The 27,230-nt window shown below is 36.3% G+C and overlaps 5 protein-coding genes across 7 annotated transcripts in view; 1 reads left to right on the top strand and 4 right to left on the bottom strand.

Moving 5' to 3' along the window:
• The window catches only part of LOC113492088, a 48,815-nt gene extending 44,907 nt beyond the window's left edge, over positions 1-3,908 (bottom strand). The window contains exon 1 of one of the 2 annotated variants that reach the window (XM_026869386.1): positions 3,425-3,908. In XM_026869386.1, the coding sequence (XP_026725187.1) occupies positions 3,425-3,550 (126 nt within the window). In that variant the 5' untranslated portion in view covers positions 3,551-3,908. The remainder of the gene's footprint in view (positions 1-3,424) is intronic. The other variant, XM_026869385.1, reaches the window with a different exon arrangement.
• Positions 3,909-4,092: 184 nt separating this feature from the next.
• Positions 4,093-7,109, top strand: LOC113492086 (nudC domain-containing protein 3). The gene is made up of 5 exons (XM_026869382.1): positions 4,093-4,337; positions 4,510-4,934; positions 5,638-5,823; positions 6,248-6,363; positions 6,906-7,109. The coding sequence occupies exons 1-5, from the start codon at positions 4,225-4,227 to the stop codon at positions 7,080-7,082; spliced, it is 1,017 nt and encodes a 338-aa protein (XP_026725183.1). The 5' UTR covers positions 4,093-4,224; the 3' UTR covers positions 7,083-7,109.
• Positions 7,110-8,069: 960 nt separating this feature from the next.
• On the bottom strand, positions 8,070-9,443 carry LOC113492085 (zinc-type alcohol dehydrogenase-like protein SE_1777). Its single transcript, XM_026869381.1, has one exon. It carries the CDS (start codon positions 9,212-9,214, stop codon positions 8,183-8,185), a length of 1,032 nt encoding a protein of 343 aa, XP_026725182.1. The 5' UTR covers positions 9,215-9,443; the 3' UTR covers positions 8,070-8,182.
• Positions 9,444-11,113: 1,670 nt separating this feature from the next.
• On the bottom strand, positions 11,114-13,404 carry LOC113492084 (zinc-type alcohol dehydrogenase-like protein SE_1777). Its single transcript, XM_026869380.1, has 2 exons — positions 13,172-13,404; positions 11,114-12,294 (listed from the first exon to the last, which is right to left on the bottom strand). The coding sequence occupies exon 2, from the start codon at positions 12,245-12,247 to the stop codon at positions 11,216-11,218; it is 1,032 nt and encodes a 343-aa protein (XP_026725181.1). The 5' UTR covers positions 12,248-12,294; positions 13,172-13,404; the 3' UTR covers positions 11,114-11,215.
• A 394-nt stretch (positions 13,405-13,798) lies between these two features.
• Positions 13,799-27,009, bottom strand: LOC113492082 (TBC1 domain family member 16). Of its 2 annotated transcripts, none has more exons than XM_026869378.1 (7): positions 25,575-27,009; positions 21,109-21,305; positions 20,525-21,041; positions 19,994-20,138; positions 19,413-19,519; positions 18,060-18,241; positions 13,799-17,659 (listed from the first exon to the last, which is right to left on the bottom strand). In XM_026869378.1, exons 1-7 carry the CDS (start codon positions 26,450-26,452, stop codon positions 17,466-17,468), a joined length of 2,220 nt encoding a protein of 739 aa, XP_026725179.1. In that variant the 5' UTR covers positions 26,453-27,009; the 3' UTR covers positions 13,799-17,465. The 2 variants fall into 2 exon arrangements, with proteins under 2 accessions (XP_026725179.1, XP_026725180.1); XM_026869379.1 differs by having other exon boundaries at positions 20,525-21,026.
• Positions 27,010-27,230: the final 221 nt, after the last annotated feature.

The raw sequence follows: 27,230 nt of genomic DNA, 5'->3' as shown, positions 1-27,230 counted from the left end.
TTTACAGCGTGGTGTTTGACGGGATAAGCCCACCCAACATCCGGGCCCTCGCCAGGTAAAGCAATAAACAAACTCTCTATGGCCTCTTCCGGAAATGTACTTTTTTCTTGCATTAAAGCAACAGTTAGACAAGATTACAGATTTATTTGCTTGTTTTACTAGCCATTTAAAGTCAACGTGCTTTACTTAGTACGCACTAGACTTTTGATATAACTTCTTTTTTTCATTTCAATCATTTTTTAAAGTTACGTTGCTCACTAGTTTCAACATAATAAGTGTTATTAATTCCATAATTGAGCGCGTCATCTAATCAAATGCTAGAAAGTCTGTTTAATTTCTGAAAAACACTGCTATTACATAAAACCATCTCGCACCTCAATAGCAGAATATTAACATATTTACATAAACCACTTTCTTTGGCCTTGCATAACTTGTGTGCTGACAAGGTGGAGTATCGGCAAGTCTGCAAGAAAGTCTGCGCATATGACCATTTATGTTAAAGTTATGAACTCACGACTGAAGTAAAAATTCTCAGTAACTATAAGTTCTTATTCGTTCACACATTTACTTAAATCCAGCAGGTCGACGTTTTAGAATAGGTGTAAAAAAATTGCGTACTTCTTTCCAGTAGGTATTTCATTTGGTAACTTGAGGAGATAAGGGTGGGTTGCATATCTAGTAGCTTATATTGTTTAATGATAAGTACTGCTTTACATCTCGAATAATGCTCGCTCAGTCACTGAATAGTCGTAAAGAGTAGTAAAATCTAGACAGGAGTCTAAAAGCAATAGAAATTACTACACTACTATTCAGCCACGAAGAGTACTTGCGGACATAAAGATCGATTACAATTTATTCTCATCAGACACAATTTGTAGTAAATCGTTAAACTTTTCCCTCGTGACTTTAGATCACTATGCTAAGTACTAAATATTTTCTTTAGCAGTGCAACAACGTCACGAACATCGTATTTATGTACTTGTTTTCTATTTCGTGATAGTCGTATGGCTAACAACTTGTCACTTGTACACGACTTACTGGTTAAAAACTATTGACATCAAATCAAATGCATTTATTCAAGTAAGGCCACAAAGTAGCACAGTTTGAAGGTGAAATAATGATACTACATAGACAGCACCTTTTAAAGTCCACACTTTAGCGCTTCTTTAGTTCTCTCTAGTTGTGAAGAAGGAACGGTGCAACAATCTACAGCATAGCCCTCTGTCACTTCTTTTCGAATATAATACACACACTTGGATGAATTGATGTAGGTATGTATGATATGTGTGTAATAGGTACTTAAGAACTTTTACGCATAAATTATCTACAAGGATCCTAAATATGTACCTCATCAGCGATTATAATCGTTGGTTTTAATACTTAATCCGTGTGAACGTTATCCCTCTAATCACAGAGCTTAGTGGTCGTCTTATTCATGTTCAGAACTGAGATGTTCACATAGATTTCGTCACTTTCTCGATCGATTTCTCCCAAGCTTTCCACTGTTTGTCTTTACATCTAATAGACTTGTATATGTGGATAACGAATACATTCTGTACACGTGTTTAATATCACTAAGATACAATGGCATTATGGTCAATTAATCCCACTTCTAAAAGCTTCGATGATAGAGAGAAAAGTAGGTATCGGTGCTGTGTTGAACATTACATTTCCGCTGTTTACTACTCGTTTTAATTAAGTATACTTATAATGGTTTTATAAGTATTATACTTTAATTTATTAAGGTTTCTTATTTATCCTCTACAATTTATTTCCATATGTTCCAGGCAGTCATTTGATTGGCCGCATTGTATTATCAAATTGCACAATAACGAAAAATGTTTATTTAAAGAGGGGAAACAGTTGATAGGTTTTAAATCAGTATGATTGACGGTCAAATAGAAAATAAATAAAACAAATAAAGTTCCGTTTTGTCTTTTACGGTTGCACAATGCGATAAAACGTATGAGGAAACCATGTTCCAATGAATGCACACACTAGTGAAGTATCAAGAAAAACATAAATTACCGAGTTTTCAATGACAGGTTGGTACGGCTTGAAATGTGTATTTTTAACCAACGTAAGACTTGTTTAGCATTGAGCTTATAAGATGCTGAAGCAAAAAACATACAAAAACATCAGAGTAAGATAAAGTCAAATGGTAACCAGCAAATGGTCACGTACAAACCTGCCTAAGCGCATCGTTTGAACCCACCCCTATTACAGAAAAGAGGAGCAAAAAAATAAGCCGTCCTCTTCGGCAGGTAGAAGGCAGTGCAACGATACAAGTTGGTTCGGAATCGAGAAAAAAATGGCCCCGACTTGAGAAAAGAAACCAGAACTTGTCGACACAAAAACTCTGACGTACATAACAAGCAAATTAACCGTGAGATGTTCCAGTTTTTGCGAATTATGCGCTTTCTGAAAATGTTTGGACTCTACATAAGTTTTTGTATGTGTTGACGACTTTTTGACTACACTAATCAATTTATCAATGTAAACAGTATTTCTTCTAAGTACTCCATCTGTAAAGAATTTTGAGGTTTCGAGTCGACCTTTGAATCTGTCGACATAATTACTCTTTGAAAAAGTGTAGGTAAAGTCCATCAAAGGATAATTCAATTAAATTTCAATTCAAAAGGATAATAATGTAGATATATCCTCAAGCATATTCATATAATGACGGAATACCGTAACATAAATTAGTATTATAATTGTTATAAATTATGATACCTCGAAAAACTCTTTTTTGTACGTCCGTCGTGTCTGGTTATCGGTTGTGGTTTCTTTATCTCCACGTCTGGGTGCACAGGAGTAGCTCACGGAATAGTACAGTTACTTACACATTTGTTCGTGCCATTAATACGTGCATATTTATGCGTAACGTGTCTGATCTAACGGTGTATCGGCAAGGACTCGAAAGAATACGTGTCGCGGTTTTGAGTCCATTCTTTACGCTACTTAGTACCTACTACCGACATATTAAAGAATAAAACAAGGGAAATGTCGTAAGTTGAAAGATTTATTGATGATGAAGATTGTGTTTGCTGGAGCTCGGTGTTAAACAATCGACAGTAATAAAGTTCCAAGATGTTAATCAAATGTTTTGTTGAAGGTGTTAGTTGCAGCTGTTCTCGCAAGTTTCTTAAGTTTGACGTTTAGGTACGTTGCGATCGACCTTGCGACTTCGCCGTTGATACTAAAAACTTAACTTTGAAAGATTCGGTTTATTTCAAAACTACTTTTTTAACTACAGTTACTGATATGACTAAGAAAGCAACAACTTTTTCTTGGTTTTCAAATATCTATTTCTAAATACAAAATTAATAAAAAAAAAGAATTAAAGTAAACAAATAAAATAATTTACCTGGCTCATAAATATATTTTTATCTACTGAATATTAAGTATTGATATCTTGTCTTACCTGTATGCTCGCACGCTTTACTTCTATGTAAAGCCAGTTATCCGTCGAGAATGCTATAGCCATTAAAGCAGCAGCCACGATTGCTGTAATGGTCGCTATGGACAAAGTTACCGCTGAGCAAGGCATTTTTACAACCTTTTAAGAGACAGTAATAGATAGAAGAGGGTTAAAGAAATGTAATCACAATCACAACACTTTATATCCTAAAAGTTCACCTATACAGCATTTTCGTAAACACTTAACGGAACGGAGAACACGACAGCACACACACAATTTAATAAAAACTCATATGAATGCGGTCATCGCCTGCAGCGTACCGAGTTCGCGCGCGAGACTTCTTTGCCTACTTCACTTCGCCTTGCCTTGCCGCTCTCTTGCGGATGTGAAACTTTCGAAAGCGAACTAACTCCTCCAAGTGGCGGGAATGCAAATTAAAAAACAGGTTTTGTGATGCCAGTACTAAAAATTTACGCATTTCGTAATATTTAATGAAAGAATAGTAGAATTTTAAATAATTATGGGAAATGAAAATGAACGATGAAAATGTATTTATTAGGTTTATGTATTTTTCATGAATATAATTTATTAATCCTGAAAATAGTTTTATTTTTGTAGGAATACTGATGTCCAAATATTTTTTTTTCTTTCTAAACGAAACGTAACGTCAAACGGATAAATAAACGTCAAATACAAAATCAAAAGAAAGGAGAGCAAATCAAGCTATATTTTCGATACAAAATATGTTTTAGAAATCAAGTAATTATAAAAGAAGTTATTTAAATACCAAGTACTAAGCCAACATGTCTCAACCTTCGAATTTAACACAATACGACGAAGCTTTGACTTCAATATTAGTAAATGAAAAATCAATTCTAGGTTTTCTTTCAGCTATATTCAACTTTCTAGCGAGAAGGTGAGTTTTTCTTATAATTTTACTATTCAATTGATTTCGCATATTATATATTACTGTTCTATAGTTAAAAATTCTTACTACCTCTAAACTAATATATGAAAAATGCATATAAAAGTTACTTATAACATAGGGTAAGTAACTCATTATACATATCTGCATTATAAATTTCCAGAACTGACTTCTACTACGTGCCGAAAGGTCCGTATGAAAACATGGGGTTTCCTCCTGGAGTAGCAGAAGAGCTAGTAGTGAAAGTCCTTCGAAAATGTGACCCAAAGTCCTGGCATGATCCGGACCATACCAAGCACTTAGACTTAAACAATGAAATAATGTGCTCTACAGTAGCTCAGGAAGTAGAAGTTGTTGCTGAGAGTGATCCAAGCGAAGAAGCAGAAGCTACCAAATTAGTAGAAAATCTAAACATTAAACAGGAACCGGTCTCACAGACTCAGCCTGCCTCTAAAAATACAGGGAACAAGAGTAAGGTCATTCCAGATGATTACAAACCACCGGAGATACCAATACAAAAGAACAGTGAAACTTATAATGGAGCTCAAAGGGAAAACTACTCTTGGTCGCAGAATATTATGGAACTTGGTAAGTAACTAAAAAAGTTATTAAATGGATTATTAGACTGATTCATTATTAAATGATGTAACGGTATACTCACGCGTATTTATCGGGGTAGCCTGACTAGTTTCGGACCCAACCGGAGTCCCTAATCATGAGCAGACGCGGCGGGATCGCGAGTCGAACTGATTGAGGTTGACTGACTGAGCGATCCCACCGCGTCTGCTCATGATTAAGGACTCCGGTTGGGTCCGAAACTAGTCGGGCTACCCCGATAAATACGCGTGAGTAAACCGTTACATCATTTAATAATGAATCAGTCTCACGATAGTTATTATAAAAACTAAAAAAGTGTTGCTGCTTGCTTTATCTAACAAAGATAATAATAATAGGAAATGTAACAAAATTAAAATAGTTTTCAGCCTGACGAAACTTGAATTGACTGAGGAGTATTGTATTAGTTCTTTTTTATTTAAATGCATTAATAGTACTTGTTAACTTTTGTATAACTGTGCTTATAAATTAATGTGATTCCAACAACCGTAACAACTCTTAGCTAATTACATTCTGAAAAATATCTACATTCTAGTGAACAGTATTACAGACTGCATGGCATTTAAGGGCAACTCTACCCAGTATCGTCCTTGAATACAACTGGACAATAATACTCAACAGATATGGTTTCACGGTTTCAGCATTTCAAATACAGTTCTTCTTATTTCATTTACAGATGTTTGTGTAAGGCTTCCTCGTGACATAAGCTCGGCCAAGGAGTTGAGAGTGACCATCAATTCTGGAGATATATGTGTGGCCCGTAGGAACGGGGATGCTATTCTTAAGGACACACTGCCATACAGGATCAGACCAGCCGATAGTTTCTGGAGTATCAGTGAAGGGAAACTGCTGATGCATTTAGGTAGCCTCTTTTTAAATTTACTTTAAATAAATGACATAGGAATTCGTTATTTTTAAAGTTAAAACATAAGTTAGACAGTGTATTACACATTTCTACTATTTGTCTTTGCAATTACAGAGTAGATTTGTGTAAGTGTTTTTGTGCGTGTGACTTGAATGTTGGTGAAACGCACCACTAGGTTTAAATTCTTTAAAATAGGATTTGTTAAAAAAAGAATACAATTTTACTATGATACATAAATTACACCCAGGAAAATGAATGATCACACACATCATAAACATTTCGTTTATTTAAGCCTCGACAGCTAGTAAGTGCTAGACAAACAGGCAGTAGAAATCAGTTATACAAAAAAGAACATTATAAGCAAGCATGCATGACACAAAAGAAAATGAAGCTAACTAAAAAATTATTTAACAATTTACAGAAAAAGTTCAAGAAAGATGGTGGAACAGGTTCCTGAACAGTGAAGAAACCCTAGACCTGGATAAGATAGACTGCTCCCGGCCACTTGATGAGCTGCCTGAAGACCATGTTGCTAAGGTTATCCACAACACACGCATTAACAAGCAAACAATTCATAAATTTAATACAATACTTCACAAAAATTACTATATATGGTGTTATTTTTGCATTTCAATAGTAAGATGCATGAAAAAAATTAGATTGTGATGATATTTCATAACATATAATTGGTTTTAGCATTCAGACGTTATGATAAAACTAAGAAAACTTGCCCACATACATATGAAAAAATAAAATTATCTGTTTTGGGCAAAAAATAAATTTTTGGTAGTCTCTGTCCACCACCATGATGTGGGAACGGACCCAAAGGCTTTGTGTTGGCCCAACAGTAGAATACTTAGCAGCCAAAATTTATATAATTTAGTTTTTTATATAAAAAAGCGAAACTAAGTCTACACTTAAAATAGTTTAATGGGATTTCAATTGAAATTGGTATATGCAATTTTTCGACAAACCCTTGCACCATTATTTCGTCATTACCAAAGAAACAAACTTAACAAAATTTTCATTCTATACCAGTGATACTATGTGTCTGTTATATAACATTTAATCGTTAACAGGTGCGTGAACTACAGTGGAATCAAGAAAGAAAAATGCAGGGTTTGCCCACAAGTGATGAAATTCGTAACATGGATATTTTGAAGAAGGCTTGGAACGCTCCCGGATCTCCTTTCCAAGGCCAAGAATTCGACCCCAGCGTCATCAACTCTCCATCCACCTTCTCGAATCTAAAGTAATGCTTTATTAAATGATTTTTAACGTGACTGTGTTTTTTTCATAAAACAATTATCTTACTAATCCCTATCTGTTTTACCAAAAAATGAAGACACGATGATTAAGGTTTTTTTGTTATCGCGATGTATTTATTGATAACTTTGTGAACATCATTCTTACAAACCAAACCAATGACAATTAAAAAACGAGTTACTTTCAATTGTAGAAGCCCAAATAGTAATTAACTTACAATGATTTAAGCGTCATTCCTAGCTGTTTCGGTGTGAGTATTCGTCTTACCGGACTTATATGAATATCTTATTTTATGTGGAAAAAGTGAGTGTTGTGACATCCACAGCAAAATGTAATAGTTAACACAGTACCGCATAGTAACACTGATTGCAAGTATTGCAATATTTTAATGAGTTCCAAAGGTCAACTATTTGTTGATTAGGTAGCAGGAACGGAACGTCTATAAAAATATTCAATAAACTACGTGACGCGTCAAAGGATGAAACTTGCGGTAAAACTTTTAGTAACAAACTAAAAGGATATATTAATAAAAAAAGTCTGATAGCACCATAAAAGAGTACATAAATGACGAAGCAATAATTTCACCCTAATACAAAAGAACGGACACTAAAATAGTCATACCCGAAGTTGGTCAAAAATAAATTAGATTATTGTAATATAAAGTTTGAATATTTGTATCCTAAACCTAACTAATTTATTTTTATATATTTTTTAAGCACTAAAATAATTATCAAGAACAAAATTGTGAACATAGAATTAAGAATGTATTTTGTGAATGTGTGAAATTAGTCCATACTTATTTTAAATTTAATTTAATGTTTTCATATTTTTGCTCTGCCTTACAGGGTTCATAATTGTACCTACCTAGCTATAGGCTTATTATAAAATCTGTAAAACTTACATAATGGAATGCAAATAAAGATATGAATATGAACGGAGAATATTGAGAGAGGAAAACAGTATTTAAACAAGGTACATAAAATATAATGAATTATTTAATAATCGTCTACAAAAATATAACCGTAGAAAACGGTTTAAAACAAATGCATTACAAAATAGCTATGACTAGACTTAAAGGCGGTGGGCTATTCTAAAACCCAGTTAGCACCAACTTTCCAATCATTTTCTTTTCTTCGATGAGTCTATGAGCCTCTCGCAAGTTCGCCGCATTGATCGGGCTCACCGTCTTCGTCAATGCACTCTTCAACTTCCCCTCTTCCAGCCATTTTGACACCTCTCTCAAAATCTCGTACTGCCTGACTTTATCGTCTGTGTTAAACTTCTGCCTTGTGAACATCATCTCCCACACTAAAGTTGCGCTCTTAGGTTTCAAAGGAGTAATGTCCACTGGAGAAGAGCTCTCCGTAAGCAAACAAATCCTACCTTGAGGCTTAACAGCTGCCACCAAGGTGTCCCAGTACGGCTTGAGATCATAATTCACCAAGATAAAGTCAGCCTCTCCAACTAGACCATTAGCTTCCAGCTGTGGTATCAGATCTTTGCTGTGGTTAAGTACAATATCGGCGCCGTGTTCCCGAGTAAATGCTTCAGTTTCAGGGCGAGACGCTGTTCCGATCACCTTCAGTCCCAGGTTCCTGCCGACCTGCGTGGCTATGGACCCCACTCCTCCGGCGCTGTTGATAACCAGAAAAGATTTGCCTTTATCCTTCTCTGATATCAACAAACGGTCAAACATGGACTCGACGGCTGTAAGCGCAGTAAGTGGTACGGCCGCAGCTTGTTCAAACGACAAGTTCTTCGGTTTCTTGCCGACTAGGAACTGGTCTACTGCCATATATTGCGCGTTGGAGCCGCTCCTCATCACGTCGCCGGTAAAGAACACTTCGTCACCAACATTGAAGAGATCTGCGTTGTCTCCCTTCGCCACCACGACTCCAGCACCGTCCCATCCCAAAATACGAGGCGTATCTTCTACAGTCGGCTTCGGAGACCGTATTTTGGCATCAATAGGATTCACGGACGTCGCTTTAACTTCAACCAATACATCTGACTTGGTCAAGCTAGGTAGACTGACTTCTAAGTCTATGAGACTGTTCACGTCTGATATCGGCAAGTATTTCCGGAGGCCAACCGCTCTCATTAATTTCGGTAAGCTAGCCATTCTAGACGCGTCTATATCGTTAGCTGCGAGAAACGTTACTGAACTTTAATTCTCAATTAACGCACTTTATATCGCTTCGTGACGAGTCAAAATCACAATCTTATCTGAACACCATACAATATACACCTTTTGAGCATTACAAGTATTATTAACAAAATCCTGGTGGTCGCCCAACACACAGATACGCTTTAACCTACAAATAATGCTACACTACTGTGAACATATCAACCAGAAAACGCTGAACCAATAACAACGTCGCGGTCGTAGCAAGCAGCTAAGGCTGGGCCACAATCAGCGCAAAACACATGGCGTTAAACATTTAGATTATATTTACAATCGGAGGCCCCGCGAGCACTATAAATAGCGTATTCGATAGTTTTTTAAATTTTAATAAACGCTTGATTCCGTAGATACGTTACCATTTCTTAAAAATTGTTTGCAATAGACACGTTAAACACCCTTCTAGGCTAGTGCCCCGACTACGCGCTTATCTTGAGCATGCAACTGTTAAAACTCCCCTCGACAGGTGGCTTCTATAAGTGATAGATACTTTTGGGTCTAGCAATTTTATTTAAACGTAGCCAGTAAATTATTTTAAAGTAAAATTACGTTCTACTTTCAAATCACGTCTTATTAATTAAACCTACAGAACTTATTGACGTTCCGTAAAGTAGGTACTTCTTTATCCAGATAGGAATACGAATCAGTCCGCTTTGAGTAAATCAGAGAAGAGCCTCAGAATAACGGACTAAAATCCTCCCACTTTTATCCCCTTTGTGTACCGGGGTCGCAATAACCCTTTCGGACAATCCCGCTGAGCCGTGTAAAGTTATCATCGATCTACCAGCCTACCTATTAATATGTATTATCTATGCATCGATCTGACTTAAACAACGTGGTAGGTACGATTCCTGAAACAAACCTACTTTTTTATATTAAGGCATAACAATGCAATATGAATGAAAATTGCATCAGTTAACACTGTTTACAGTTATCACCATTAAACGAAAAATATAAACTGATAACTCGGTACACACCAAGCTTTATATCTAAATTCGGCGGTTGACCTTGACTTTCCGTGACGTTATCATTTTCGAATATTAAACAGTATAGATGATTCTACCATATTGCGTTATTATGTAATATACTTTTATCTTGCTTAGTGGTAAATATGTACAACGATACGGTTTTAACAAGTATAAGTATAACTCAGCATATAATTAAATAAATATCCAAAGTCCAAACAGAAGTTCCCGCGAAGTAAGACAGAGATAGGCTTCTTAATTCTCTATCTCTCGCTCGCCGGCTCGTGCCGGTCCGGTCCGCGTAAATATTTATATTGCGCCCGCGCCGCCAGCTATACCTATTATTTTAAACTTGGGTCTGCAATAATCATGAGAATGTCGCAATATCTCAGAGCATTTCTTTCTTCATTACTACTTACCTATACACTTAGGAACAAGCATTGTATATGGCTATTCGTTTATGCTTAACCAATAGTACCAATTTCTAATTAATATGCCTGTTTTGAATTTTGAGCTGTAGGTAAATGACTTTCAAATGTTTAACGAAACCTGCTCCGGGTCTGTGACTGTGACCCGTGAATTTAGATAGTTTAATCGTGGCCAGACGCTTGATACCCCTTTTGCCCCTGCGGCGTATCTTGGCCCCCTGTACACAATATTATGCGCTATCTTATTTTTTTAACGGCTCCCGAACTTTGGACTTTTACTCGTGTACCTACGCATAGAGGTTTCACCAATATACAAATCACATGCGCAGTATTCTATAGTGTAAATGTCCAAGTTCCTAACAAGGTCAGCTGCATATTGCAGCATCTTATCGTATGGTGGATTTATAACCAGGTAAAATTATTTCCAAGAAAAAAAAACTAACAAGTTGAGATTTCAATATTTAATCGTAAAACCTAGAATCTGCGTTATGTATTGCTTTACAAAGTATACTAATCAGAGTAATCAGGTTTAAGGACTACAGAACTTCCTAAAATCCTGATAAAACCAACTTTCCAATCATGTGTTTGTCTTCGATCAGTCTATGAGCCTCTAGCAAGTTCGCCGCATTGATCGGGCTCATCGTCTTCGTCAATGCACTCTTCAACTTCCCTTCTTCCAGCCATTCTGATACTTCTTTCAAAATCTCGTACTGCCTTCTCTTATCATCGGTATTATATTTCACCCTAGTCAACATCATTTCTGATACCAGAGTGATGCTTTTGTCTTTTAAGGGTCTTATATCTACTGGGGCACTGCTATCGACAATCAGACATATCGTACCCTGAGCTTTTATTGCGGCCATTAAAGTGTTCCAATATGGAGCAGGATCATAATTTACCAAAATAAAGTCAACTCCATCTTTTAAACCATGAGCTTCCAGCTGGGGTAACAGGTCTTTGCTGTGGTTAAGTACTACATCTGCTCCATGTTCTAGAGTAAATGCTTCAGTTTCGGGGCGTGACGCTGTTCCGATCACCTTCAGTCCCAGGTTCCGGCCGACCTGCGTGGCTATGGACCCGACTCCTCCGGCGCTGTTGATCACCAGAAAAGACTTGCCTTTGTCCTTCTCTGATATTAACATGCGGTCAAAAATGGTCTCGACTGCAGTCAGCGCAGTGAGCGGTACTGCTGCAGCTTGCTCAAACGACAAATTCTTAGGTTTCTTGCCGACTAGGAACTGGTCTACTGCCATATATTGCGCGTTGGAGCCGTTTCTTCTCACGTCACCGGTAAAAAACACTTCGTCGCCGACATTGAACAGGTCTGCGCTGTCGCCCTTCGCGACGACGACTCCAGCTCCGTCCCATCCCAATATACGAGGTGTAGCTTCTACAATCGGCTTCGGAGCGCGTTGCTTGGTATCAATAGGATTGACTGACGTCGCTTTGACTTCAACCAAAACGTCTGATTTCCCAACACTCGGTATTCCCACTTCAATGTCAAGGAGGCTGCTGGCATCAGTTATCGGTAAATATTTATAGAGGCCGACAGCTCGCATTGTTTTCGGTAAACTGCCCATGGTTAAGACATGGGTCGCGTCCGTAGTGAATGATGTAAACAAATATACTGCAAAGTAAATGAAAATCATCGAGTCACGTTGATAACAAAAAGTCTGTGTTGAAAACAGGTGTTGCCTACAATCTTATCTAACAAGATATATTATTTATAAATTTTCTACAAACACAAGTCGCCAAAATGTGTAATATCACGTTTGATAACTTCTATTCAATTACTTTGCACCGCATGGAATATAGACGTGAACACGATCGCACAATACGAACGTACAAGTTGAATGATACAACGTCGTTCTCACAAATCATTAAGAACTTAAAAAACTACGCCTTTTAAAACTTCTAAATTAGTAGGTATTCACTACATTCAAAAATTTATAAATATACTTTATATTAACTTTCTTATTGACTAAATTGTTTAAATATGTGATTATTGTGATTATTATGTCTTTTGGTACTGTTTATGGATTGTATTGAAATTTGAAATAAATGATTAATTAATTAAATTACCAGAAAAGCTAAACCTTGACTATATCCGAAATCCTTATTTAATCCTTTTTTTTCAAGATATGAATGTCGATACTCGACTGAGTATTCATTCAGTACGTTCTATAGCCAATTTTCCGGGCCAGATTAGTACTGGATGACCCGTACGTGGCAACTACTATTGTAGCCAGTGAGTGGTCAGTGGATCTAGGGATACCTGTTAAAATAAAACTGTTGCAGTTGTGGAAGCAAGACGACGCACTACGCCGTACAGTGACCTCTCTCATGTAACCTACACATGACAGCCACTTTCATTCAAATGTTAATAATCTGCACTGTCATCTTAAATCCACACTTATCATGTCACTATCTTTGATTAATTATCTATATAGCAATTTCATTCTTACAGGCTACGATAAAAATAAACCAATTATACCAATACCTACCTTCTTACTATATTTTATCAAACCGTGTAGGTATATGATGAAATTAAGTAATCTGTTCTGTAACTGAAATTAACTGTAACTGAAACTTATTTAAATGTTGGTTTCTGAATTTATATGAACTAAATACAATCGTGTCTTTAATATCCAGGAAGCCGATAAATGGGCTGTAAGTAGTACCCTTAAAAGAAAGGTTTTAATAAATTATCAAGTTGCGCCGAATCACAGTGTAAGATAATAATTTTTGTTATTCATTTTATATCATTTGGAAACAAGAACGCCGTTAGGAAGTTTTTAGGTTACGTAAACTGTCACGGTAGAGTCTACCGTGACAGTTTTCTACCGGGTAGACGTCAAAGTTGACATCACGTTCCGATGCATTTTATTGAAATATTTGTGATATTTTCTAATTACCTAACATTATTTGAATTATTGCCTAAATATATACATAATACATGTATTGTTTCGTGTTTCGGAAGACACGTTAAATTGTTGGTCCCGGCTGTAATTACATCATCATTATACATATACATCTTTGAAAGTCGTTACAGGTAACTGTAACGACGTGTAACAATCGTGTTGTCCAGGTAACTGGGTTGAGGAGTTCAGATAGGTAGTCGCTCCTTACTGGTACTTTACGGAATCGGCTTGACTGGAACCCGACCCCAATATAGTTGGGAAAAGGCTAGGCCCATGATGGACACATAATATTTGTAGGTTTGTAATAAACCTAAACAACACACATGCTGAATTACGAAATTACATTGACTACGCACGTTTTTTTTAAACGACCCCGCGACTTATTTCTATTCTTTGTGTCGCGGGGGGGGCAAGTCGCATACACAAGACTTCCAGGCTTAAGGCATACCTGGGTCACATAAACGCTTGTTCTTCATGGAGGTCGAACCCGCAACACGTTGCACACAGCGGGTTTGGTACAGAGACCAATGCCATTCCCTGCCATGCCTGGATATGTCATAAGCTTTCCACCCCTAACAAAATAGCACAGAAAGTTGATATTGTGTATATGCGGACAGAGCCAGGGAAAATACTATCGACTTAATAAAACACTATGGAATGCTTGTACATTTATTTCTAAATAGATATGATTCCTATTCCTCAATACATTAAGTTCATTACATCAATTTTATCAACATTTACACAATATAATACAAGCAGATCAATATTTATCACAGTACGCGTAACAATTCACAATATGCGAAAATAAAACATTTAAAATATTCTGTAGCCTCATATACATAAGTGGTAGGTATATTACTTTATTCTCAATAACATTATTTTTATTCTAAATATTACCTAGATATACATAATTTGCGGTCAAGTACAATTAAAAGAGAATACATAGAAACGATCTTTTTTGTAAAAGAGTGTCATTAGTGTCTTAATAAGCGTTAACCTAATGTTTTGTAGTACAAAAGAGATAGATCTGACAAAAAGTGGAATTGAGCCTTTAATTAGGCTGAAAAGAATATTAGTTATTGGCTGTCCAATCCATCCATCCTTTGACACTAACACCATCCTAACTATTAGCTACCTTAATGTATTACACCATATAACGCCATGATTGCTGATTTCAACAACGAAAGATGTCAAACCTAAATGGATGCCAAGTTCAACTGTCAGCCCTGAATTTTTGTTATAAAAACATAAATACCAATACTTCTCATAAATTTTTAAAATGTACATATTGTAGCCTAAGGTCTGACTTGGCTAATCCGTGTGTACAAGTCATATCTTTTACTTGAACTTGGCTCGACACGCCACCGCATCTTGATAGGCAAATAATAATATAGATTACCGGTATGCGTTACAGTCAAGCATCGAAACAGTGTAAACATATTTTACATTCTATAGTTTATGATATTATCAAGGACCTTTTTACAAGGGAGCCTGTATATCTATAGGGTGTAAATATATCTAATATATTAAACAAGTTTGTTAAGAATTAACATTCACTTTTGATATTGATTTTACGTATTAAGTTGCTTGCTATTTAACGTCCAACAAATTTAATAATACTCGAATTTGTACAATGTTTCTACTGACAATATAATATTATTTTGCGACCTTAAAACGTATGTGAAATTACTAGTCAACTATTTGTTTTAGGCTCTAGATTGGCGGACGGCATTTCAACTGTAATCTAACCGTAAATTGCAGTTTGAATGCAGCAGACTGCAATAGAACTGTAAATCAAACGTTCAATCCGATCGCACGCTGACTGCAATTTGCAGTTTGATTCCAGTTGAAATGCGGTCCGTCTGTCTAGATCCTTTAGCTAATTAAGCAAGTAGTCTGAAAATAAACGGAAAATTAAGTAGGATTTTTATTTGCCAGTAGGTAACTCAACAAACATTATCACGGAAAAAAAGCTGTCTTTTCACATTCATTCTTTATCTTGGAAGTGTAAAATATGAGATCGAATAGTTCATAATAAGACGTGCGTATTACTTACATATAAGAAGTATAGGTACAGGTACATACAACACTGCCAAAGAGATTGATATACATTTACAACAATAAGCATATATTTATAGTAACAATTTAATTTTACAATTAAACCTAGTTTAACTGGATATTATATTTTAGACTAATCAAACGCTGCCGGTAAATATTTAGCAAAATCGTAACGAATAAAGATGTCATCTATGTATACTATAAATAGGTAATAATGACATCTATAAATATACTCACATATTTATATTACAGAGTTTCTCAAACATTTTTGATCTTTATGTGTGACTGATATGAAATGGCCCTAGACAATCCAGGTACTATTTTATAAGTAAAACAGGTACAACGTTCACCTAATGTTAGTGATGACGGTAATAAGTAATTTTAATTTTGTTGATAATTTTATTAAGAACATATTTCGTTACCAATTTGATATGTTCTGGCCAAATCCGAAATACCCGACCATTTGTGAAAATCCAACCATTGACGCGTTCTTTTTAATTTTGTATCATAATACTGATTATAATTTGTACTTGTAAAATATTTGTACGATGTGCACTTGTTTAAATGCACTATTATACGTATACTTTTTTTAGTAATATGCAAAGCTTTTGTGTTTTTTGACCAGAGAATGAACAGCTATTGTTTTAAGGCAAGCGTAGCAAAGGTTGCTCATAGCACTCATATGCCTAGTAAGATTCATTTTTCTAAAGCATAATGTATTTGTGAATGTCATTTAAACACAATTTTCTTTTCTCATACAGCCTGTAAGTTACAAAAGACTGTTACCAGAGAACTAGAACAACAATACAGTTGTCATTTCAATAGGATTAGCATATTTGTACAAAAGCATGAATGACACATACACAGTTATTTTCACATTTACGCGAAAACCTTTTCGCATTACGTAAATAGGTCTTTAAAGAAAACGTGATTCTTTTATTTAATTTACGCATACTTTGCAACTTTCTAACAGGAATCATGCTATTTTACTTAGATACATTAGAAGACAACATATCGGTAAATATAGAAACGTTGTGTAAATAATTATTTGATAACGGTACTCACGCGTATTTTTCGACTAGTATTTTTCTGCCCCAACTGATCCTGATAAATCCTTAATTAATCATGAGCTGAGGCAGTTCGTGAGCAAAACTGGTCGAACAATCTCGATAAGACGCGTAAGTAAACTGTTATTAAAAAAGAAGCACTATTGTGTAAATAATTACTGTTCTATACTACACTTCTTAAAAGTAGAGCTTTTTTGCAATTCTTGTAAAACTAACTAGGTATTTCTATCTATCTTAACCATTTAAAAATAAATAACGAAACTATATGGCAAATTATATGGTACTGTGCCAAGTAAGCACAAAAATCAAAACCGAAACTTACTAAACTATTAAATACTGATTAGGGATTTTCTAGTAAGCCAATGACTCAAAAGCTCTACGCATTCGATTTCTTTGTTGATGTAAAATACCGTCCAGTTTAATTTTTGGATAGCAAAGTGCCTTACACCACCTCTTGAACTCTTGCAATTGAAGAAGAGAAACAACACTCTATATTTAGTGCTCCGTTTCGCTTCCACAGTTGCACAAGCTTACATCAAGCGGTGGTAGCAGGTCACCAGTATCCCTTTCATTTGCAATCAAAATAAATAACCTATCCTAGATCTATCTATAGGTAGATGCTATATCTACCCATGTTTTACCAGAGATATTTGTTTTCCTCATAAACGCATCCGAATATAATACCAGCACTTCGAAAACCAAATTTCTTGAAGCATTATTTCTGCTCACATAAACTGAAGATACTTTCCCCATTATTGTACCGCGTACTTGCAGAAGTCGTGGGCTCCGGTGCATTCGACGCTGGGCCTGTGGGTCGAGTCCCATATCCCTGGTCCACATCGCTGGCACATGCCGACGAGGGTGCAGGGGATCCGGACCAGTTGACGGAACTGATGGAGGAGACCTCTCGCTTTGCGCAGTATGAGCCGGCCGTCCATGTACATCGCTGAAACATTTTAGAAGGGTCTTTTTAGAAGTCTTCAGTTCATCATTTTCAGGAAAAAGGCTTATCTCTCTCTCGACTTCGTATGACCGAGGTAAGTTTAAATGGGCTCTTTACTTTCTCACTTACTACCATAAACTTACCTCGGTGATACGATACGACCATATCTCGCACTTTAAGTAGGACTAGTACAGGCACATTATATTCTTATTTCTTTTTTGCTAAGATATTTTTAGAAGTTTGATATAATTGTTCATCTTTTGCTAAGTTCCTCAGAACTTAGAGATAAAATATTAGCACATATGAAGACATATTAAAATCAACACTTCAAATTCCCTTTTCACCGAATCTATCTAAACGTATAATTGACTACGAGGGCTATTAGACAGTTATAAAAACTTACCTAAGGAGCTAAAATGCAGCAACATCTCGTCTGTATTGAGGTCTTGGGCTATGACGTCATCGGCGTACACAGCAATGATGGCCAAGCATAAGAACAGGTGGAAGTAGTCCGTCTGGTAGTTAGCCCAACAGGCCTCCCACATGCGAAGCGCTACTGCCTCGGTGAACTCCCGTTTGAAGCATCTGGAAAGATCGAGGTAAGCAATAAGATCGCGAACTTGTTAAAAAACTGAGCTGAAATAATTAGGTGGATAGTCGAGTCGTATTGGTACGCTAAAGCTAACGCACGCCGAGTCGCGGATTCGAACCCCTCCCAAGGAACGCATAAGAACTCCCCGAAATTTTGTCTAAATATGAGTGTCTTGTGCTTGTTACTTGAATGTTTGTAAAACCTCCCGCGGTCGTTTTAATAAAAGACAAAGACTGTCAAAGGACTGAAATGGGACAAGAAGTTGTTTTGTTTTATCGCTTGGATTTGTACCGTCGTCCTTTTATCATTAAGCGAGCGAAATACTTTGTCCAAACATTGGTATTTAGGATACGACGATTTTTCAATAACAAAATCTTCAGCTCTTTGCGGTCCATTACTAAAGAAAGTCCTCTTCTAAAGCCACAGAGCACGTTTCTATCATTCTATTTCATACGTTAAGATCTAGTTACGAATGAGTGAGTCAAGTAACAAGTCTTATTTGGTCAAGCAAGCTAAGGCATTGACGCTAATCACAACCTGTTTCGATTTGGTCCAGAATAATATTTCAAACTACAGCTCTATTTATTTATTCTGCCTACAAAATTAACCGGTTCATTAAATAAAACTTTGCTATATAAAATAGCTTTTCATTAAACTTATCGTTCCATGGGCAAAACAACCAATGTTTCACATAGAGAATATTTATGGCTGAAAGTTTTTTATTTACAAGGGATCGAACTTTTGGGACAATTCTATTACAATCAGTGGATTAAAGTTGTTTTGTAAAGGGGCTGTCCTACGATGTAATAAAAAGTTATAACGAGTGTTGAAACTGTCTTAATTGGATAAAGGTAGGAAAGAATAGGGATGACGACTGGGCTTAAAAGTAAAAATCTTTTTGTCCAACAGATAATTTTTTGTTTTTTAACTTGTAAATATTTAACAGATAAATAATTAAAACATACATTAGAATAATATTTTTTGCCTTTATCCCTTGAGTCGCATATTTGTCTTAAATAAGTATTAGATCTTTTTCGACAAATGCCTATGTCTAATTCATACAAGTGATTGCATTTATACGAATAAGATCTAGAATCAGGATCCAAATTTAAACTTATAGAACTAATTTTAAAAAATCACAATAATTCTCAATAAAAAACTTACAGTAATATCCAACGGTGACAGAAAAGCAATTCCATAGCATCAACATGTTTCTCCAATTGTTTGTAAAAATGTGGCAACATTATCCTAATCAATTCGCGTAGGTAGCTCTGAAAAAATAAACGTAGGTGTATCTGCGTCATGTCGTATTAGTATTGATTACACTTCTCTGATCCTTAATACAAGCTGATAAGATAAAAACACGGATTCATTATTGAAGCTTACACACAATTCAGCATTGTACTTGTCAATTTAATTAAATCCTGCTTTAAACCAGTCTTATTTATGTAAGTATCTAATATACACTGTGAAATGGCTAATAAACGGGACTAGATTTAATGGTACCCAACCACAATAAAGCCTGTACACCCATTATTGTGTATAAACGATGGGATTTATTGAATACCGTTATTACTTCAATATTATCTAACCAACCCTATTGTTTCATCACCCCAACCGATAAGTAGTTAAAGTCCCCGCTTAGAAACTTAGCATACTCAATTAGGTACCTAATGACATCACAGCAGTATCACTAAACTCGAAAGTTTTTGCGTAATCAATAACGAAACAAGGAGTGAACTTACTAGGTTATTATCCATGTCGTTGTCAGTAGGTGTGCATACAAATATAGCCCTTTGCATCAGACCAACGAAGCACCAAAAAGCTTCCGCCTCGCATTTGATCTCGCAAAGCACTGGAGCCAAGAGATCACTCATTCCTTGCGTATAGCTGAAAAATAAAACAATGGCCTTAGCGTATATCTGGGGATAGGCCATTAATACTCGAAATTTTCCCCATGACAGTTAATCTTCTTCTACTATTTTGATCCATGCCGATTCCATTACGTTTTTCAGGTCGGTATCAATCCGCCAAGAAATAAATTCTAGATTGTGTTAGATACTCTTGTAAGTAACTACTTCGGAAACAACACATGTGATTGTGAAGTTGATGAATGTGGATGGCAAATAACAAAACTGGCCGAACCGTAATTAATGCAGTGTGTAAACGCCTTTGGACGTAATTAAATTCCTAGCAGAATCGAACAATGGACGCTGAATTATAGCCTACAAAGGCGAGTACATATTAAACTGAAGGCCTTGCAAAATTAAACTTACCCTAAAACAGGATTGTAGACAGCATAATTTAATAAAATATTCTTCATAATTTCTACATTATAATTATTTTCGCCTGCGAAAAAAGGGTTGCCTCTGTCCGTCCTGACGACATCCTTCTCAATGACACACTGCACCGTCTTCCAAAACACTGCATGTTGTTCGGGCGTCATCTTTTCCAGTCTCCTTCTTGTTATTTCTTCATATTCTCGAGACCGAATCTGGAGTATTATTTCCCTCTCATCATAAGTTGAATTGTACGGGTAACAGTGTAAAAGGAACGGCCAGACTTCCCTCCTAAGCTCCCTGTCTAAACCTCCAAAAAATACACATTTCCTCAAAAAGAGATCATCTTCGATCACCCCTTTCCCGTTCATAATTTTCCCGTAAAACAATTCTGGAGATATCTTAGGGAGTTTCCCTTCTTCGGGATGTTGTTCGGATTTCTGAACTTCTGGACGGCATACCATAAAATGGCGATAGGGGAGATTCGGCTCTTCGGAACCTGCGGACAATGTGCCTACTTACGTAAGAAACTATTTCAGGCAAATATGCAAGCGATGAACATAATTGCAAGAAATTAATACCTGGAGTGAGTTTAATGTTGTGCAGCAAGGAGTGCCATCGATGGAGGACCTGCGCCAGATGGTCCAAACCTCCATGATGGAAGTGCAGTATTTTGTACTGCGATTCTCTCGATGCCACCACTAGCTGACCGCACGTGCAGTTGTCGTCGTTGAAGAATAACCGCAGCGACCGCATTTGGCTCAGATCCACTGAGAACCTGACACAGTAATTCCAACTTGAATTTAAGATTTAAACTTAAGTTAGAAAATAAAAACAAAAGAAAAATGTTTCCCATGAACTTTGATAATTGTATTTAGAAATCCAATAGTCTCCCTCAAAGAATATTGAATCTTATGCAAATATTGCGCGTTCTCACATTAGCATAAGCATGCTCCTATTCTGTCGTATATTAATTCTGTAAAAGGTTCTTTCAGCGAGGAACGCTATATGAAACGATCGTTACAGATTATGTAAATGATGTACTCGAAGATACGTCTGCCCACGCAGTTAGTACCAAAGGGTAGAGTTATGTGACGTGCCTGCGCAATGAACTTAAATAACTATCGGAGGAGTAAAATATAATATCCTTCGTTTATATAATTTTGCTCTGACTGGAGGGCCAAGATACATTAGAATAGAAAAAATATTGAAATTACATTCCTGTTCCACTATTGAGGTGACTTTGACTTGTCTGTTTGATAATTCAATACATTTGAGGGTTTGAATAGCGTTAGTGCTCGAAGAAATGTCATTTGTACTACAAGCTTGAACCTACATATACCTACCTATAATCGTATAGCCTTATCACAAAGGTATTAATGCACGAAAGATTTGTTCGTGAAAATAGTAACATTCTATGATTTTCTTTAATGATGTGAACAAGTTCAGTGAGTCTTTTATTAAGGGCCGATTTTTCAATCGCCAGATAACTTTTATTCAACGAATATGTTTGACGTTTTGACAGCTTTTGTATAGAATATAATATATGTCAAACTATCATATTTATTCCTCAGATAAAAGTTATTTGACGATTGAAAAATCGGGCCTAAATGAAATAAATGTCGTTCCAAGCTAGTTCTAACTTTTAGACAAAGTTGCGTAACATATTGAAGAAATTGCGCTACGGAATGATACAAGTATATGCTCCGCACTCGACACTCAAGTCCTTATATTCTAGTTTCTAAGTTCGTTGCCCTAAATGATTGCTATCGTATAAGTTCTTACTTCTGCTAAGTAATGTGACGTATTTCTAAATCAGGTCAAGATATAAACAAGTCGGCGAACTTTAGTTATGTAATAATTACTTACGTTGGTCCGCAAGTATCAATTTCCATCCTTATGGGACGTAAATCATGTTATAGGCTCTAGAAAGCTATTATTAGACTAGCAGACTTGATAGGCCGTTATACTGAACAATCCTATGGGAATTTTATCATGTTTCATGGTAACTGGCTTGTGTATTCGATTGTACCCGAGTATATTTCGGTCTTTCAGAATACTCGATCCGATTTTGATATCGGGCCTATCATTAGAACGCTTTCGGGTAGTATTGGCCATATACACTTTTTTCTAATTTAAAGACTTGGCTAGATAGAACATTGGTGTTCTAATTTTAAATGTTTTGCTTTTTAGACTATTGCATTACTAAAACCCTCCGAGTTGCCACTTTAATTTAGATCCCCACATGGATTTGACCATTTTAATTAGGTACTTAAGCATGACGTGTAATCATCACTCAACGCAATAAGCAGTTAACATTGCGAATTTACTTTTATATGGGATTCTCAGACATGCACATTCTCAATGGTAATGCGAATAGTCATTTCGCTACGGTAATGAAAACCCGCATAAAGTACGTACTTTTTGCTGCGGAACTGTTAACTTTTTACAGAGTGGAATATTACAACAACTGAACAACACATACACATAAATAGAGGATTTTGGACGTTTGCGGTGTTTTTGGAACATTTTAAGCGATTAGCAAAATTGGAGGGTCCTTGTTAAATAAATGTCACCTACAATATTATTATTACCTACCTATATTACCATTAGACTTACAGGAATAATATTTTAATTTATAAGTCTTAACAATCTTTACTTTCATTCGAGTAAAGAGCTTTGTTTCTGCTGAATTTCATATTGATGAAAGCTCTTCAAACCATTTTTTCCAGTGTTTTTATATAAAGTTTATTTTCATCATTGTACTCAATTTTTTCGTCTGTCTATTCCTAGGTAAAACTAAATAGCTCTTTTGTTACCTAACACGACGTTTTAATAACATTTTGACCTTTATAGACTGAAGAGGTCGTTTTCAGCGTTATTTCTTCATAATCGTTTCATAAAGCTTTCGCTTAATATTCCAGTATGCCTGGCTGAGACCATTAATGACATTCTTGGGGCTGAAGGAATGCAAGCTCAATCAGGATAGAAATGAACTGTAGGCAGGTAAGTAGTAATTAATCGACGCATTATGTAAGCACCTAATGAGTCATGAGGATAGTTTGAGTTCAAATAAAGTACCTACTGGGTTTTTCGCGATAGTACTTCTAGTATTTTATTAACGGGGGATATTTTTAACATTAAATTCCGCAATTTTTTTCTCTTCATCTCTTCAATTTTCTTTTTTTTTAATAACGTAAATATAATTTTCTCGTCAGCAAACAACCCGTCGAACGGCTCTAGAGCCCTTTACAAGAACTTTCACTTTACGTATAAATCAGAATTTAGTTACATCTATCTTCAAAGAGTTATAATTAGAAAAAGTTCTAATGAAATTACTTAATCTTTCAAAAGCTGTCCGTCCTTATCTCAATTCTTTTCAACTTGTGAAGGCATAATTAATAATCAAAAATGATTTATAGGTAAATCGAATCTATTAGAAAATTATTAACTTCGAATTTGCGTTACAATGGATTTGGGTCGTTTCGGTCCACTGTTGAAATTGGCGCCATGGACAGTTTGTGTATTTCAAAAATGTCTTTAATAATCTGGGGCCATGTTGTACTTCCTGAGGAAGGAAAATAAACAGTACAATTGTACGTTTTTTGCCCAAATATATTTAACATAATTATTCTGATACAAATTCTGGGCCAAAGTCTGTACCCTCTGGGTCCCATCAAACATAAAACGGCGACGAGGACGGCCTCGAATGAGATGGCGCGACGAACTGGATGCGTACCACAAACAGTGGATGGCAAAAGCAATAGACCGGACAGAGTGGAAGAACCTAAGGGAGGCCTTTGCCCTGCAGTGGGAAAGTAATGGCTGAAAAAAAAAAAAAAAAATTCTGATAAAAAATCGACCGTTCGTTTTTCTGAGAGGAAATGCAATATAATTAGTAAATTACCAACGCTAAAACAAAAACTACAAGCAATCGATATAAATCTACCTAAATCACTTCATGAATAGGTAATTAAAAACAATTAATAGTAATAACCCTTGTGGCGCAATTATCAGCGCAGTTTAAGTTAGATACAAATATTCTTTTGGAGCGACAATTCCCTCCCTAACCTATTGATATTTTCGGAAAGAAATTAATAATCTAAAGCAATTCTAATTCAACTGCACAATAAGTGCGTAATGTTAGTTTACAAGATCAGCGGAAAACCCAAGAAAATGACAAACCAAACTATCGGATAACAAGACTGCCAAGGCAATGTATCGCGTAGATCCGGTGATAACTAATAACATTGACCCATATTTTACTTAAGCCATTCTGATACTGGGGTTTCCAGAAACTTTTATTAACTTTCCTCTTTTGTTCTATATGTGTATATTTCGAAATCTTTGTTTAGATTGTGATAAAACAATTTGATGATGTGTTGATGGCACGACGCAAGATTTGTACCTTAAAAAAACTACTACATTGTGGCGTACACCCCACACGGGATACTTATGAGTCGTAATTACTGACTGCATTGCAGACAGATTATCTTTGCAATAATAATCGCCAAAAACAACATATCTAACCAGCAGAATTATTTCATTAAAACTAGTTACTTGTTATCGCAAACCATACCTAACCGTATATAATCGACTTCGCATTCAATTTGCATGATTTATAGAACTGCTTGCATATGTTTACACAACCATTAGTATAGGGCCCAGTATTGGTAGCAAACACAAGTTTATGTTTGCATTAAATGGGCCGTGTTCTGAGAAGAGCCAGCTGGCTGAAATACAATGCAACGTAAGCCACGCGACGCACAAAGTACATTTAAAGCCTAAACCAGATCCATAAGTACTTAGACCCTATAATTTATAGATTTGTGTGCCTGTTGCAAAAGAAAACTAAGTAATTTAATAGTGCGTATAGGTATGTTTTGCCAGGGCCCTGATTAGCCGATCTAAAAGTTTTCACCCCTTAAACGTTGTTATTTATGCCGAGAATAAAGCTATAACACTACACCATAGGCTTAATGTGTTACCAAAATAGCGTGTTTATAGAACTAGTTTTAGGCTAATTAATAATTTAAGAAGAACTCACCTTCGACATTTTAAAGGCGCCCGCCTCTGCGGTACTGGCGAGCTATGGACACTGTCAGGAAACACTAAATTGTGTTTAAGGGCCAAAAACTCCGGGGTACTCATCCAGTTCGGGTTGCCCTCGTCACACGAGCTCATTGACAGTGACCTAATAAATTTGTCTCCTGACACCGAGTCAGGGGTCAAGTCGACGTTCTCTATCGTCGGATTAGCGATCGTGATGTTTACAGACGTCATTGACTGAGATCGCACATGCTTGTCGTATACAAACACTTCGTCTCTAGACTCATCCTTTTCAAAACTACTGAAAACATTATCTTTCCCTGAATCCATGGACTTCACAGTCGGCTTAGAGCTAGAGGACAACTCGTCCTGCGTCACATCGTTGTGCGTATACCTCGTATCAGAAGACTTTATGCTCTGCTTATCGGAGTTCGAATTAATGCTAGTAGTTTCTGAGGAGTCGGAAAATGCGTGTTCGTTGTTAGCATCAACTTTTGCCGTGTTTGTATTAATGCGCGCCTTGGGTATTTCCTTTGGAATCGCCGGCTTGCCAGCGCACATCAATTCATCGCTTGGACTGGTTTCTACAGCTGAAGGACATTTACGCAGCGTAGAATTTGGAATCCAGTTCAAGAAAAGCGTCGGTCGCTTAGCGTTATTATGTTGATCAGTAAACACTTTGGTAGTGACCGTGAGGTAACCTGGATGGTGGACTATGTCCAGTTCGTGCCTGGCTACGGTCGGTGGATGCACACACACATTGTTCTTGCAAAACAATATTTCGTTGTCGACGTAATCCGGAGGTTCCTCATTATCGTCGAACTCCAAACCGAGGAAATAGCTAGAGGCTCGTTTTAATATTTCAGGCAGCGGCATTTCGCTGCGGGATATGTTCACATTTCCTTAATTATATCACCATTAACTTGTACTGCGAAGCGTTATCACTCGCGACAACCTCATTCAACCGGAGCTCTGTGTGTACTACGCGCATGTAAACACCTACACAGCTATGTTGATAACACTGTATTGATCGGTCAGCGAGAATAGAACCGGCGCTCGGGACTAACGTCACAGTTGTGTCACTTTGCAACTTGAGCGGTCAACACGTGTGACATCGTTATTTACTGATAATTTATCGAAGCAGGGTTATGATTAATTGATAGAATATTACTACAACTTTTTTATTATTATTTTTCGTGCTATAGTTGTGTGTCTTTCAGTCAAACTATAACACGAAGTAGGTATCCTTTATACAATTATTTTCAGCAGACTTACTTACTATACTATAGTCAAACTGCAGTACTTTCTAGTGCCTATTAACTTATTGGCTGATGAATAACTAGCCTCCCGTGGCCTGTAGGAATATGATTCAATAACACATATTTGGACATAGTCTCAAAGGTTACCTAATTGACATTGATCACTTTGACATATTGATTTATTACAGCAACAAGAAGTTTGACGAGTATCGTAAACCAAACTTTGCCGGCCATTGAGCCGGCTTGAATGTAAAGCCTGCAGGTACAATACTATACAAGGTTTGTACTGGATAAGAATACCGGATTTTGAAGAAAAACTCGTAAATTTATGAATTAATAGTATTTAAAGAAGCAACAAGGTGTGTACCGTGTTATTATGTTAAGTTAGAATGAGT

The sequence above is a fragment of the Trichoplusia ni genome, chromosome 3 (assembly GCF_003590095.1).
Source record: "Trichoplusia ni isolate ovarian cell line Hi5 chromosome 3, tn1, whole genome shotgun sequence".
Classification (NCBI taxonomy): domain Eukaryota; kingdom Metazoa; phylum Arthropoda; class Insecta; order Lepidoptera; family Noctuidae; genus Trichoplusia; species Trichoplusia ni.
This window is presented reverse-complemented; position numbering and strand designations above follow the sequence as displayed.